The following is a 13,944-nucleotide window of genomic DNA, read 5'->3' as shown; positions in this document are numbered from 1 at the left end:
AGAAGAAGAATTGAGGAGGAGTCAAATGACCACGAGGAGAAAAAGGCAGGTACTCACCGTTCGGTCCTATCACCTCCACCTTGAACCGTCGGATCTCGGTAAGTCCTGTTCGCATCGATTTACAAATATAGACCCCTGAATCTTCAAACTTAGTGTCTAGGATAGAAAATACACTGAGAAGCATTCTCTGAGACGGGATGGGATACTGATTAATAAAGATTTTCTCCTCAGTATTCGCAGTGAACGGCTCATCTTGCTTGAACCACACTATCGGTGCGGGTCTCAACTCCCCGTCATGGGCAGTAACGTTACATTGGAGCTTGGTAGGCTCGCCAATCCTCACAGTGATCACATCTAAAGGGGAAGACAGGGCACAAAAAGCTTGGTCTAAGGATAAGCTAACAACATTAAAGGACAACAAAAAATAATAAAGGGTTTTGTGAAAATAAAATGCATAAAATAAAAATGATGATAACAGAAATGACAAGGGAAATACTATAAACATACAAAAATAAACTATAAATATGTATGTATGCATATATATATATATATATATATATATATATATATATATATATATATATATATATATGTATGTATATATATATATATGTATACATATATATATATATGTATGTATGCATATATATATATATATATATGTGTGTGTGTGATAATATTAGGATAAAATTCATCTGACATTTTGAAAGAAAGTTTGGAAATGAAAAAACAACAAAAACTCAAAGTGGCATAAACGTTTCGACCTAGTGTAGTGAAGGCTTTTTCAAGACCGAAACAAGAAATTATAAAGTCAATACTAAAGTAGTACAAACGAGAATTTTTGTGGAAAGGTATATCGGAGGGAGGGGGGGAATATTAATTGAAAATAGTGCGCCAGAATCTAAATATAGAAAAGAACTATTCACTGGGGCATATAATCGATACAATCGTGAATAAGGAGAAGAGAACAGTCAATAAGTAAATAAAGAAATAAGTTTAATATAAAATAAAAATTTAAATTGCCTCCACTCCATGGAGGCGAAACGTTGATGTCACTTCGAGTTTTTTGGGTTTTTTTCTTTTTCCATTTTTCTTTCGGACGTGATGATGGTAAATGGGAAAAAAGTAAAGAAACACAATAGAATCAGATGACCTTGATCACCAATATTTCATGTTTATTGATTAAAAAACTTCATCGGTAGGAGTTTAAATCTGAAATAATTATATGTTTTTTAAATCAAGGTATGGGAAGGTAGAAAGTGGGGATGAAAAATAAAAAAAAACAATTAAAAAACTTATAGAAAGAAAATCTGAGAAAATCCAAAAATAAAAATATATGGTTGTTCTTTCTGGTTTTCATTCTGTATCAATATTTTTTCTTTATTTTTGTTTTATATATATTCCCCTCCTTCACCTTCTATATCTTTTCTCTTTTGGAAACCTCTACTTTTTATGGATTCTATTGTGCTGGGTATTTACTTTTTCCAATCATCCTTTAGATTTTGCCAGATTTTATCCAAATTATATATATATATATATATATATATATATATATAAGCAAACTTTAAAATAACAAATCTTTTGCTTAATTATACTTCTTTTTCTCGTGATCTTTTTTGTGTTAAGATTAAAAAATAATAGAACTTGTTAAATTCGCCGCCGAATCATCTTCAGGTAAAAAAGAAAATGATCAAAAAAGCTCGAGGAAAGAAGCGAATTTCAAAAGGTAGCTGTAAAATGGGCGCTTGGAGTCAGAAACTGGAGGAACGTTTTTACACTATTTCAGGAGATACGGCTTTTTGGTTTACTTAGTTTTCTTTATCTGATGATAATTCTATGACAAATGAAAACCATGCTTGATACATATGATACTTGTATCATTTGAGATGTGTGTTCACACAAAGAAGATCAAAAGAAAAATCGAGTAAAATGAGAAAAAAAAAATCTATAATCAAGCAGAAGATTTCGATTATTATTTTAACAATGTTTGCTTGAATGAAAAGTGATGCTTAAATATACCATACACAGGGTGAGCCAAAAGTCGGAGCATAAGAGACAGACTTCAAAGCTGTGTAAACCAAGAAGGAAAACATTTTGAGCACTTGCGTTGATAAATAAAATTTAATTCTCATGAATAATATATTTCATATAATTGCCTTAATACGAGGGGCGTGCAATAAGTAATGCCCCTGACTCACTTTCAGTTGTCTGATCGAGCTGAAATTTTGCATGTGCAATGATTTATATCTCTACGGGTTATGTGGCAAATTACAGCCCAGAACTAATCGTGGTTTCTGTTTTACAGGTGTTTGAACTGAGTCCAGCGTGAAATGGAGCCTGTTGAATGTCGAGCAGTTATCTGGCTTTTGTATTTGAAAGGACACACACCACAGAAGACTTTTGATGAAATGAAAGAAACTTATGGAGATAATGCCCCATCATATGACCTTGTAAAACGCTGGCGTCGTGAATTCAAACATGGCCGGAAGTCTGTGGAAACAGCTCCCAGACCTGGTCACCTCCCTTCTGCCATTGATAATGCATCTGTCCGTCAAGTTGAGGCTGCCATTTTGGAAGATCGGCGCATTACTATTCGCCAAATAGCCCAAGATGTCAAGATTAGTACAGGATCTGTGGAAACTATCATTCATGACCATTTGCATATGCATAAGGTGTCTGCCAGATGGATTCCCAAATTGCTCACACCATTCCAGAAGTGAGAACGCGTTGAGTGCTCGAGGATGAATTTGGAGATGTGCCAAGAAGAGGAGTCAAAGTTTTTCAAAAGACTGATTACACAGGATGAAACCTGTGTCCATCACTATGATCCAGAGACCAAAGCTCAGTCAATGCAGTGGAAGCACTTGGATTCACCACCTCCAAAGAAGGCAAGGGTGCAGCCCTCTGCTGGCAAGGTCATGCTCACAGTCTTCTGGGACAAGGACGGAGTAGTGATGATAGATTTCCTGGCAAAGCGCACCACAATTATAGGAGCCTATTATGCTTCACTATTAAGGAAATCAAGGGAAGCTGTCAAAATCAAGAGGCGGGGCAAGATCAGCAAAGGTACCCTCCTCCTGCAGGACAACGCTCCGCTCCACAACTCGCATGTCGCCAGATTAGAAGCACGGGTGTGTGGTTATGAAATCCTCCCCCATCCTCCCTACTCTCCTGACCTTGCACCTTCTGACTGTCACCTCTTCCCAGCCATGTAGTTGTTTTTGAAAGGAAAGCGTTTCCCAGATGATGCAGCCTTGATTTCTGAGGTCACGTCGTGGTTGGAGGACCAACCTGGAGTGTTCTACAAAAACGGTCTCCAGAGCTGCATCAAACGATAGGAAAAATGCATAACTCTGGATGGTTCCTATGTAGAGAAATACTAATAACTGTGCAAAGTTTCGTTGCTCTACTCCTATGGAAAGTGGGTCAGGGGCATTACTTATTGCACGGCCCTCGTACATATAGTTGTACGCATATGTAAATGTTTTTACTCTCCTCCTACTTTTGGCCCACCGTATATATATATATATATATGTATATATATATATATATATATGGGCAGCAAGGCCTCCCTCGTGCACATATGTTTAAAGATAACAGAGAAATTTCACCATGGGTGTCGTCACGTGCTTGCTTTATATTTTCCAACAAGCAAGGCTCTCATAGAATTTATACCATTGGACACAAACAATTATCCAGTCCTTGCAATCCTATGATAACCTTGATAATTTGAATGAATGAAACATTCATATGTCAACACTTGCAGTGATCAATGTCCATTTTCTTTAAATGTGCACAATATGTACATATGTGTATATACTCAAGCAACAAAAACAATAAGTGAAATCCTTTTTTTTTCTACAAATAAAAACATACATAAAAAATGTACAAAATTAAATGAATTAAACATTGAAATTATAATCAAACCATATTTCCTTAATATTCCCCAAACTAGTAGAGAAACAAAAACGTCAAAATGTTCATAAACACCGGTTGTGCAAAGCAAATAGTTATACTTATGAGTTGAAAATAGAAAGATTTGTATTTTATGCGAGGATTAGTTTATCATTTTCCCTCTCACAACAGCTTACATTGTTTGATGTTTTTTGTGAGTAAGTTACTTGAGGTACTTTCTTTGTCTAAGTTGTTTCTCCATTAAATAAAATACATAATTACTGCATTTATCTCCCTTGAATAAAAAACATAAAAACTACATTTATCTCCCTTGAATAAAAAACATAAAAACTACATTTATCTTCCTTGAATAAAACTGCTCCAGTTTATAAATGACTCTAAATAGTTATTTACTTTTGTAGAAAACTATTCTCAGATTTATAAAGGTTCTTAAGTTATATAACTCTTACACATAAATAATATTGGAAATTTGCATTATCTGGATTAGTATTAAATTATAAACACATCTTTAAAAAAGTCGTTTTAATTGGCTCCAGAAACTCTTCATGTAGCCCTGCATCCTGTGCAAATTCTCCTAAAAATAAAATCGGATAATACTGCCTTCAGGCATTTTTATTCCAACAGCTTGAAAAAGTAAGGGGTGAAATGAAATCACAAATATTTTAATTGTATATGCCCTCCCCAAGATTTTAATGTATAAAAAACATTGTTGCTTTCTTAGTCTTTCATTGCCTACATATTTAGGCTATTTACATATACAGGGTGACCCCCCAAAATCGGGCCCCAACCCTAATTAGGCCCCGTTTCTTAGTGTTTTGTCTGAATGAAATGAAATTTCAGCCATAACTAGTTTATTATATTCAAAACATCACATCAAAACACTAGGGTCTTTGGCCTTTTTTTTTTCTCCGTTCTACAGCATATGTTCTAGATGGCCTCCATTTAGCTTTTGTTTTTTTTTGGGGGGGGGTCACCCTGTATAATCGCCTAAAAAAGAAGAATCTCGTTTTTATTTTTCTATGAATTATCATAGGATGCCGGTTTACAGTTTTACTAAAATATAATTTTGTGTTTTCAGGAACGAAGTAAGTTTGTTGCCAAAGAAAACTGTTCATAGAAAAGGTCAATTGCATTGTCGAAATTAAACCTAGATAGCATTCAAGCTGACAAAGTATATTATTTTTATTATCCAATTTTTATTTTATTAAACAAAACTTTTATACAGAGAATAAATTAAATATAATTAAAGAATTAAGAAAAAAGTATCTTCCTTGGTTATTTTTTGCAATATGACTTTATTCAAATAGGAATTACATTTTTTATGAATTATTATTTATTTATTCTAATAGTTTTTACTATCTAAGCATTTTTAAAAATTAATTAATAGATTCTTAATAAATTCAGAATTATTCGCTACAAAAATAAAAATTTTACATATACTTTTAGTTGTCACATTCTTTTCCTAATAACCAGTATAAAAGCACATTTTAGCTTTTTAATTTCATTCAAAATTTGGGGTGTGTCATGGAAATATGGTTCTTCTAATTTTAACTATTAGTAAATAATTTTACCCTTTATTTTGCATATTACAATATTGCACTTCATATATGAAACGTTCATTAAATTTCAACAAGTGATTTTTTTTTTTGCATCCGAAAATTAAATTTGATATCTTCCATTATAAAATATTTAATGTATAATTTTTTTAAAGAAATCGTTTTAATATTGAAAACATTGACAAATAATCAACAGACTTTTTATTTATGTATTACGTTTCATTGGTGGTGTTCTCTATTCGGGCATAAAAATAAAGACTTAACCAATCGGTATTCCTCAGTTGGTGAGCCTGTGGCTATAAACCCACCGCCCGTTGATAGTTGTTTTGTTTTACGGCATACCAATCTGTTCAGATTATTTAATGGCAAATCCAGTAATTTTAGCAAAAGGTTTTATGCCTCAACTTCTTTAGATCTTTAAATATTTATTCATGGTGGTTTGTTTGGTTTGGTTGTTTTTCTAGAGGAAAATTGGTGCATTTGTATTGGACAATGCAGAACGTAGAAATGTGACAGCCTGCAGAACGTAGAAATGTGACAGCCTTGCTTCTATTTGTTCGACTGCCTGCTTTTCTCTTTGTGACAATTTATTTATATGAACATTCTTTTCCAACTGGAATGTTTAACATTTCTTGTCATCTAATGTTTTTTTTTCAATCATTTTACCGATATCCTCTCACATACTCCTGGGTCAAATTATGCATTTCATTAGACAATGGTGGAAAATCCCACATTCCTCACATGGAATCCACCTGTATGTGTGCAACCCATCGAATGTTTCTTTTCCCAGGGTTGCCTGCCAATATCCAATAATGCATCATTGCATTCCTGGCAAAATTGCTTTGAGAATGATGGTGACTGCATAGAAAAATAAATTCTAAAGCACAAAAAGGTCACTCGTTTAAATGGTATCACGCCTGTTTCGACATATCCTCAGTTTTTTGAGTTAATAAATAGAAAACTTTACTTTTGGAACGGCTCTCTTATGATAATACGGCTAGAGAGTGCAACAGCTAAGGCGCTGTAAAGCACAAAAAAATTAAGACAATAACGTAAATAATCTTGTGTTTGAAAGAATGAAATACAAACAAGTAAAACAAAAAAAAAACCTATAAAGATACTGGATAGGAAAAAAGTTACAATGACTTGATTTGGAAATATAATTTCATAATTTAATTCCTGATAATAACTTAAGTGCAATATAAAGGGTAAAAACATGCAAAGTGGACATGACTATCAGGACTAATTCGAAATAATAAACAACAATAACATTCTAGTGACTAAATAAAAAAATTATCTTCATTAAAAACAAAAAAAAACACATTAAAAACAACAACAACAACAATGAACTGATGCAATACTTTTTTTTTCTACCTGTGCAAGAATGTAGAGTTGATTGCAATCATCGGGGCTATTTGTGCTAGATCACTGTGCATACCTGGTTATTTGAATAATACTTTAATATTACTAAGTCTTCTGCAAATGACAAAATGGAGAGGTCAAGAACAAAGAGGAATGTTGTATTATAAACTAAGTAAACTTTGAGCTATGAAAAAGGCATTAGGATACAGGGGAAAGATATTAGGTAACATATGTATACGATGTCAGTCGTTCGTTTTCTTTTTTCAAACATACCTGCTTATTTTGTGAAAGAAATATTTTGTATCTATATGCTCTGTTGACGATTCTATCTAAAACTAGCAGGGAGACCCGACGTTGCCCGGGATTGAATGATGAGCAACGAATGTTTCACACTCTCCTATTTTTATTATCGGTGAAATAGCCCATTTTTCAATCAAATCGATTGATTGCCTGCTCTAGTTGGGAACCCATCTCCGTGCACCGGGAGGAAGCTTCACATGCCTCTCCACAGTGACTTAGTCCAACATACACTGTAGTCTACATGAGTTGTATTAAAATCTAAAATGTAAAAGTCAAATATCAAGCTTCAATCGTGCTTTCTAACAGATTTTGAACGCACCACTGTCATATCAAAAGACCTACTGTTGATTTTATATATCAGGCCTTACAGCTCATGTGGTAATAAAACTTTTCAGATGTACTTGTGATATGAGGCGATGTAAGGGGTAAACTCTGGTCCAAATCGCTGGTTCCTTATTTCATAGGATTTTTTTTGTTTATCGATTCTTATCAAAGACATTCCGATACAAAACGTGTCTAAGAACACTGTCAGGCATATAAAGTGTCTTTGTGTGAAATTTCATAAAAATTGGCTCAGCCGTTTTCGAGTCCATAAGAAACAAACTCACAGACACACAAAGTTTCTTTTATATAATACTAGCGAGGGGTACCCGGCGTTGCCCGAGTGTTTTTGGGGGGGGGGGTTAAATAAAAAAGTAAGCATGAAGATCGAACCCGAACCCTTGAGGCAAAGTTGTAAATTAAAGTATGAAAAAAAAAAAAAGTGCGATGTTAACCATTGCCCAACCGCGAGATGCTAACGGAAAGATGTTTGCATTTATTTAATTAGTTGGATTTAGCAGGTGCCCGTTTTAAATGAGGTCAAGTTTTGACTGCGGGATAGTATTCATTTACTGCTGAACGCTCCCCCCCCCCGAAGATGTTATAGGAAAAAGACTAATCCACATGCGGCGAGCGATAAATCTTGAATATTTATCTTCCCGAAATCAACCAAATTAAATAGACAGGCGAGCTTCGTTGTTAAGTGTGAGATATTACGATTTTTATGTGATATAAAAAGTTTTAAAAGTTGTTAAGCGAGCGACCGCTTCTGAAAAAGCCTTTTGTAGACACACAGAAAAAGCGAACACACATACATACATACATACATTTTGTCTTTTATATTTATAGATTAGAGATAGATTATTTAATCAGACTTGTTACATCAAAATGGTGTTGTAGTTTGTGTAACATTGAACATCTCTGTAAAAATCCGTTAAATCCGTTTTCTTATTCTTTAGAAGGTGTTTAATATCATGCAAATTGTTAGTAATTCTTGTAAGTATCAGATGAGTTATTTCCCTTGATTGATAATGCTGAAAGAGGAGCCTATCTAAGACAGATATGTTGACTTCTCAAGTAGGTAAAGGAAGTGGACTAGTGAGTGTGCCTGTAAACTATGTAAACATAGGAGTTACTTAAAATTCTGATATATCGCTTTACAATTTAGATAATACTTGTATCCTTGATGCAATGATAATGTAAACATTGTGATTTAGAAAAGATAAACAACATAATGCTCTTAAAAGGAATGGAAATGTGGAATTATTCGCAAGTATATCATCATTTAGCTTTTATAATATTAATTATTCCTTCTTAATTCAATTCCTAATTATTTATCTTCTGAATGTGTCAAATTTCTACAGCAGCTAAATATTAATTTACTTGTCCGACGTCTGGTGTCACACAAAAAATCATCATCACAAACATTACTTAATGAGAAACGAATTACCTCCCTTTATAATCGCTTTTTATCAGTTTAAAACAATTTTCTGTCCAAAATTTTTTAACAACAAAAGGTATAGATGTCTGTTTTCGGTTTCAAATTGGTTATTCTATTTTATAATTTAAAAAAAATCATGTTTGAAGGAGACTTGTAATTTTTTTTTTATCATAGATTTTTTTTCAATTTAAAAAAAATGTAAGTTAATTAACATATGGTCCTTTATAATTTATATCAAAAATTATTCAGAAAACAAAAGCAAAACAAGGATGGAATACTGTTGCCATATCTGGGCAGGAGCTGCTAAAAACAGCCTATCCTGCCTTGACAGGGTACAAAATAGACTTTGTGGCTTAGTGAGGGATGCCCTTTTCTCTACCCTGCAACCTCTCTCCCGCAGAAGAGACGTTGCGAGCCTATCCTTGTTTTATCGTTATTTCCATGGCAGGTGCTCGTCTGAACTCCAATCTCTGGTCCCCCCTCGCCAATCTTTCACGAAAAACACCCGTCTAGCTGAATCCACTGTGAAAAATTTCCCCCACTCTATATCTGTGCCTAAATCAAAACGCGGATTCCATGAACAAAGCTTCTTTCTTAGAACTGCACGCCTGTGGAATTCTGTTCCGTCTGCCTGCTTCCCACCGGACTACAACTTGGATGTGTTCAAGTTCAACGTTAACAAATTCCTAATGAAGCGCCCCTTAAGTAAACACTTCATCAAATCTCCACACTAACGTAATGTACTTGCAATAACCCTTATCCCTGAGTGGCTTCCAGGCCTTGATAAGTGGTGATCACTGTGTAAAAAAAAAAATATTCATTGAAAAATGTAATTTTTTTTAATTAATTCTTTTAGTTTTATTAGGTTTAAAACAATTAACTAAAATTTGTTTTAAATTCATTATTCGTTTTATTTTAATATTTAATTTAATTTTGTTTACACTGTGTTTTTAAAATTTTAAACTATCGTAGAATTTCCCCGGGTCCCCCTAGTTATTATTATTATTATTAATATTATTATTATTATTAATTTTTGTTAAAGAAATTTTCTTCATTTGATTTCTTTAATTAGCTAAAGTCTGATATCCGGGAACCCTTTCCAAACAATGTTAATCATTTTTTCCTGAATAACCATATTTATAGATGTGTGAATATTAAGCCTGTTTCTGATATTTCTGTTAGTTTGTCTATCTTTCAAAATCACACCAAGGATAGTTCTGTAACGTTTCATTTCAAAACCATTCCTAAAACATTCGAAAAGTAAATATGTGCTATGTTATCTACAGATAGCAACAACTAGAGTCAAACATCTCTGCTAGGAGAGTGGAACTAAAGGGAGATAAACATGTTGTAAACTTTATGAAAACATTGACCTCAGCTTTTTGTATGTAATGCTGAAGACATGTTTTTTTTTTATTGGTAAAAGTAGTATGATGTTGCACAGACCACATAGCTTTTCTTATATTTATTTGTCACATTGCTTTCTTTTTGTTTTGTTTTTAAGGCGATTAGGGCAGATAGTTTTTCAGCAGAAGATTTCCAGTCTCTTATCGAAATTGCCTTTGATGATAAATCTAACACATGTGGATGTTTCAGAGGAAATTTCTTATCTTTTCCTTTATTATCTTCTTCGACATTTAGCTGCCATATTGTCTATTCTTTATTGGATTTCAAAACGAGAACAAACACTTGACAAAAAACTAGAACAGTTCCACGGTTAATGTGTGTGATAAAGAGAAGACAAATTATTCCCTTGAACAATGACATACTTTCATGGCATCCGATTCCTAAAATATTTGATCATTTCGCATGTTCCAGCATTAAATCGGAATTATTTACTGCCCTAATTCCAGAGGATAACGGATATCGTAACGATCCCTAAAATTCTTTTGCAACCATTCAGCAGTATCCACCATCATCAACATCATATTTATGCTAATGTTTATTTTACACGCTGACATTTGTGTGATTCCTTTTAGAAACTGACTTACAAACTAACCCATCTCTGGCCAGCTTCTAATGCAAACAAGTTTTTCTTGAGCCGTCCTCTTAAATAATTAAACCCTAGACAAGTTCTGCCAGTACCGATCATTACAATGTTGTCTCACCATCTACCTGCCACTCATTAACTCTTATTCTTTTGGGCCTTTATAAGCAGTACCCCGCCCAAGTAAAAAAAAAAAAAGGTCTTCTTTTATCTCCCCCTATCCCTCAAATTAACCGTCATTTTTTCTGTAACTTTCCTCTGCCAACCGACCCTACTACATCAACTGTTCTACATCTACTCACATTCAGCCTATCAATGTGATCCGACCAACGGATATAATTCTAGAACGAATTTTGTACCACTTAATTATAATCTTATACTAGCAGGCTGCCCAGCATTGCCAGATCGTAAGATACGCTTAAAGATGATATTTTAATTCATGCAGATTACATATTTATTATTATAGAGACAATTCTCTATCGATTATTATATTGAACCTAATATATAGTATTGAGATCAATATATATATATATATATATATATATATATATATATATATATATATATATATGACTACTTCACTTAATCACATAAATTAATATACGAAAGTATAATTTTATGCGAAAACTTTAAGTATTTACTTCAACAGTGCTCACTACATAGGTAGAGCTAGACAGTAAGTTATAAAACTATATATGGCAATTGCCATATATAGTTTTATATCTTACTCTCTCTCTCTTTATATATATATATATATATATATATATATATATATATATATATATATATATAAAATTGTACAAGTTTCTTAATTCTACTATTAGGTTCCCAAGTTTGCAAAGATGCTACTGAAGAAAGCCGGAAGTTACATCAGCCAAAACATGGGAATAGTAGTCTGAATAACTAGAGTAATTCAGTACCAATCTTTGTCAAAAATCCGGAACCCCCGCGCCCTGGTTAATTTTTATGAGGTAGAAGTCCATATTTACCTGCCTCACCACGAGGTCAGAATTAGACAATGTCGTTTTTTTTTTGTTTTTTTTATTTTTTTTTTAATGTGTGGAAAAAATCCAGCTTATTGTGATCTAAATTATAAACTGCCTCAGTTAAAAACGGACTTCTCATTCACTGGTCGGATAATAATTTTATTTTGAAAGTTTAACATTGAAACAGTTTTACATAAGCGTTAATAACATAGTGTTGATATAAATATTTTTATTCTAGTTGTATTCGTTTTCGGTAGAAATACAGAGTGTGCAGTTTTATTATATCAACATTATATAAGTCAGATACGTCCTAAGATGAATGACTTGTATTGTCTACGGGGTACGTAGGTTTCATGGAAATGTGTGCAAACCTCAACAGTCAGATAAACTCTTTTTCGTCGTTTAAGCATGATATATTTTTTACACAGGTTTATTAATAGTCGAATAAGAGTTTATCAAAGTGTTGAAGTTTTTATTTGTTGCCATGAAATATAAGCATCCAGGAGATAATATAATAAAATGACAGCGCTTAAAGCTTCAGAATATTTAAAGAGATAGAAAACTGTGTCGTCATATCATGAAATAAGCAGCTACACAGATCAAAGTACAGGCATCCAAAAGATATCATCGGTGACGAGTCTGAGAAAATACCTGAGAAAAATATGGCCGGGTAAGGGGGATAAATGATAGTTGATCTATAATATAATAGAAAGAATTGTACTATTGCAACACTTGTGTCAGTTAATAGAGTCACCCCTAGATATGCTCTAAATAATAGTTCCTGTGTACGGTATAATCATGTTGACACACAGATCACCGAAGTTAAGCAACGTTGAGCCTTGTTAATCCTAAAATGGGCGCCCATTTGGAAATTTCAGGTGCTATATATGCTCTCTGCTTATCTCAGCATCGTTTCCAGTCAGTCTTTGGCCACTTCTAGCCACTGGACCAAAGCAGTGCCGATTCAGGAGAGGTATGGTTGTGGTGATTGCGCAACATTTGCCTCACAATTACACACGCAGCTACCCTAACAGGAGTGTTCATTGTCTCTTAAGATTGAGCGGAGGTATGGATCAATAGTTTTTAAAATATAACAGAAAAATGCAATTATAATAGAAACGGATTATTGGTAGTAAAAAAAAAGTCGCCTAGAAAGTTTTTTTTTATGTCATTTATCAGATGAGAAGTTATTTAAAGTAATAAGAAAAAATAATTGCAACAAAATTAAACCTCTATAAAAACAGTTAAATTCAAAAAATAAATACATAAAAAAATTGAATGATTGTATTACATCCGATTCTGATGAGAGTTCATATACATCATTAAGGATTCTGGGTCTTCCATATTCTTAGAATGAGACAAGAACATATTCAGGAATTTTATGACCTTTTGTATTCACATCGTAATCGATGTTTCATTGAAAATTCATTATAAAAGTTGGAGAGTTCAATATTTATTCTCTTTTTTTTTTTTTTTACTGTGTTTATATTTCGTCCTATGAAAAGCCTTTATCTTTAGAATTTTTTTCCCGTCCAAACAATGTTAGCTATTCAATGCAAAAATCACATAAAATAAAACTTTTTATATAAAAAATAGAAAAAAAAGATAAACATCAAGAATGTTTAAACACCAAATAAGGCCGAACACAATGAAATGTTAATTTATTTGCTAGCAACTGAATAACTTCCAAAACAGACAAGAAATCTAGAAGAATATTATATATTTTTTCGAAAGAAAAAAGAAGGTCATAAGGAAATTAAATCATTCATTAATGTTTCTTGATTAATATTCTTAACTTGCTCGCCATTTCTTCTTGAATTCTTTATACGTTTATTCAAGATGTTAAGCGATTCCGATCATGAAAAGGAAGACATCTTTTTTGCTGACAAGCTAAAAAAGAATGAAGGCAGAAGAAAAACTACTTCAGCAAAACATTTAGAATAAGAAAAGAATAATGTTGATATTAGGTTGATCATTTTTTTTTTTTTTTTTTTTTTTTGCTTGCTTGTAGTTTTTGTGACTGTTTTCCTGTTTTTATAATCTTCCTTTTAAAACGTTTAACAAAGTTTTCGATCA

At 32.9% G+C, this 13,944-nt stretch overlaps 1 protein-coding gene across 1 annotated transcript in view; it reads right to left on the bottom strand.

Moving 5' to 3' along the window:
* LOC145272023 (protein amalgam-like) overlaps positions 1–13,944 on the bottom strand; it is a gene marked incomplete at its 5' end in the record, with an annotated part of 739,512 nt that overhangs the window by 297,011 nt on the left and 428,557 nt on the right. The window contains one exon of the mRNA XM_080127019.1: positions 58–354. Within this exon, the coding sequence (XP_079983145.1) occupies positions 58–354 (297 nt within the window). The remainder of the gene's footprint in view (positions 1–57; positions 355–13,944) is intronic.

Source organism: Euprymna scolopes, chromosome 4 (genome assembly GCF_053919585.1).
Source record: "Euprymna scolopes isolate OS-2025 chromosome 4, ASM5391958v1, whole genome shotgun sequence".
In the NCBI taxonomy this organism is placed as follows: Eukaryota; Metazoa; Mollusca; class Cephalopoda; order Sepiida; family Sepiolidae; genus Euprymna; species Euprymna scolopes.
Note: the sequence above shows the minus strand (reverse complement) of the source record. Positions and strands in the feature narration are given on the sequence as shown.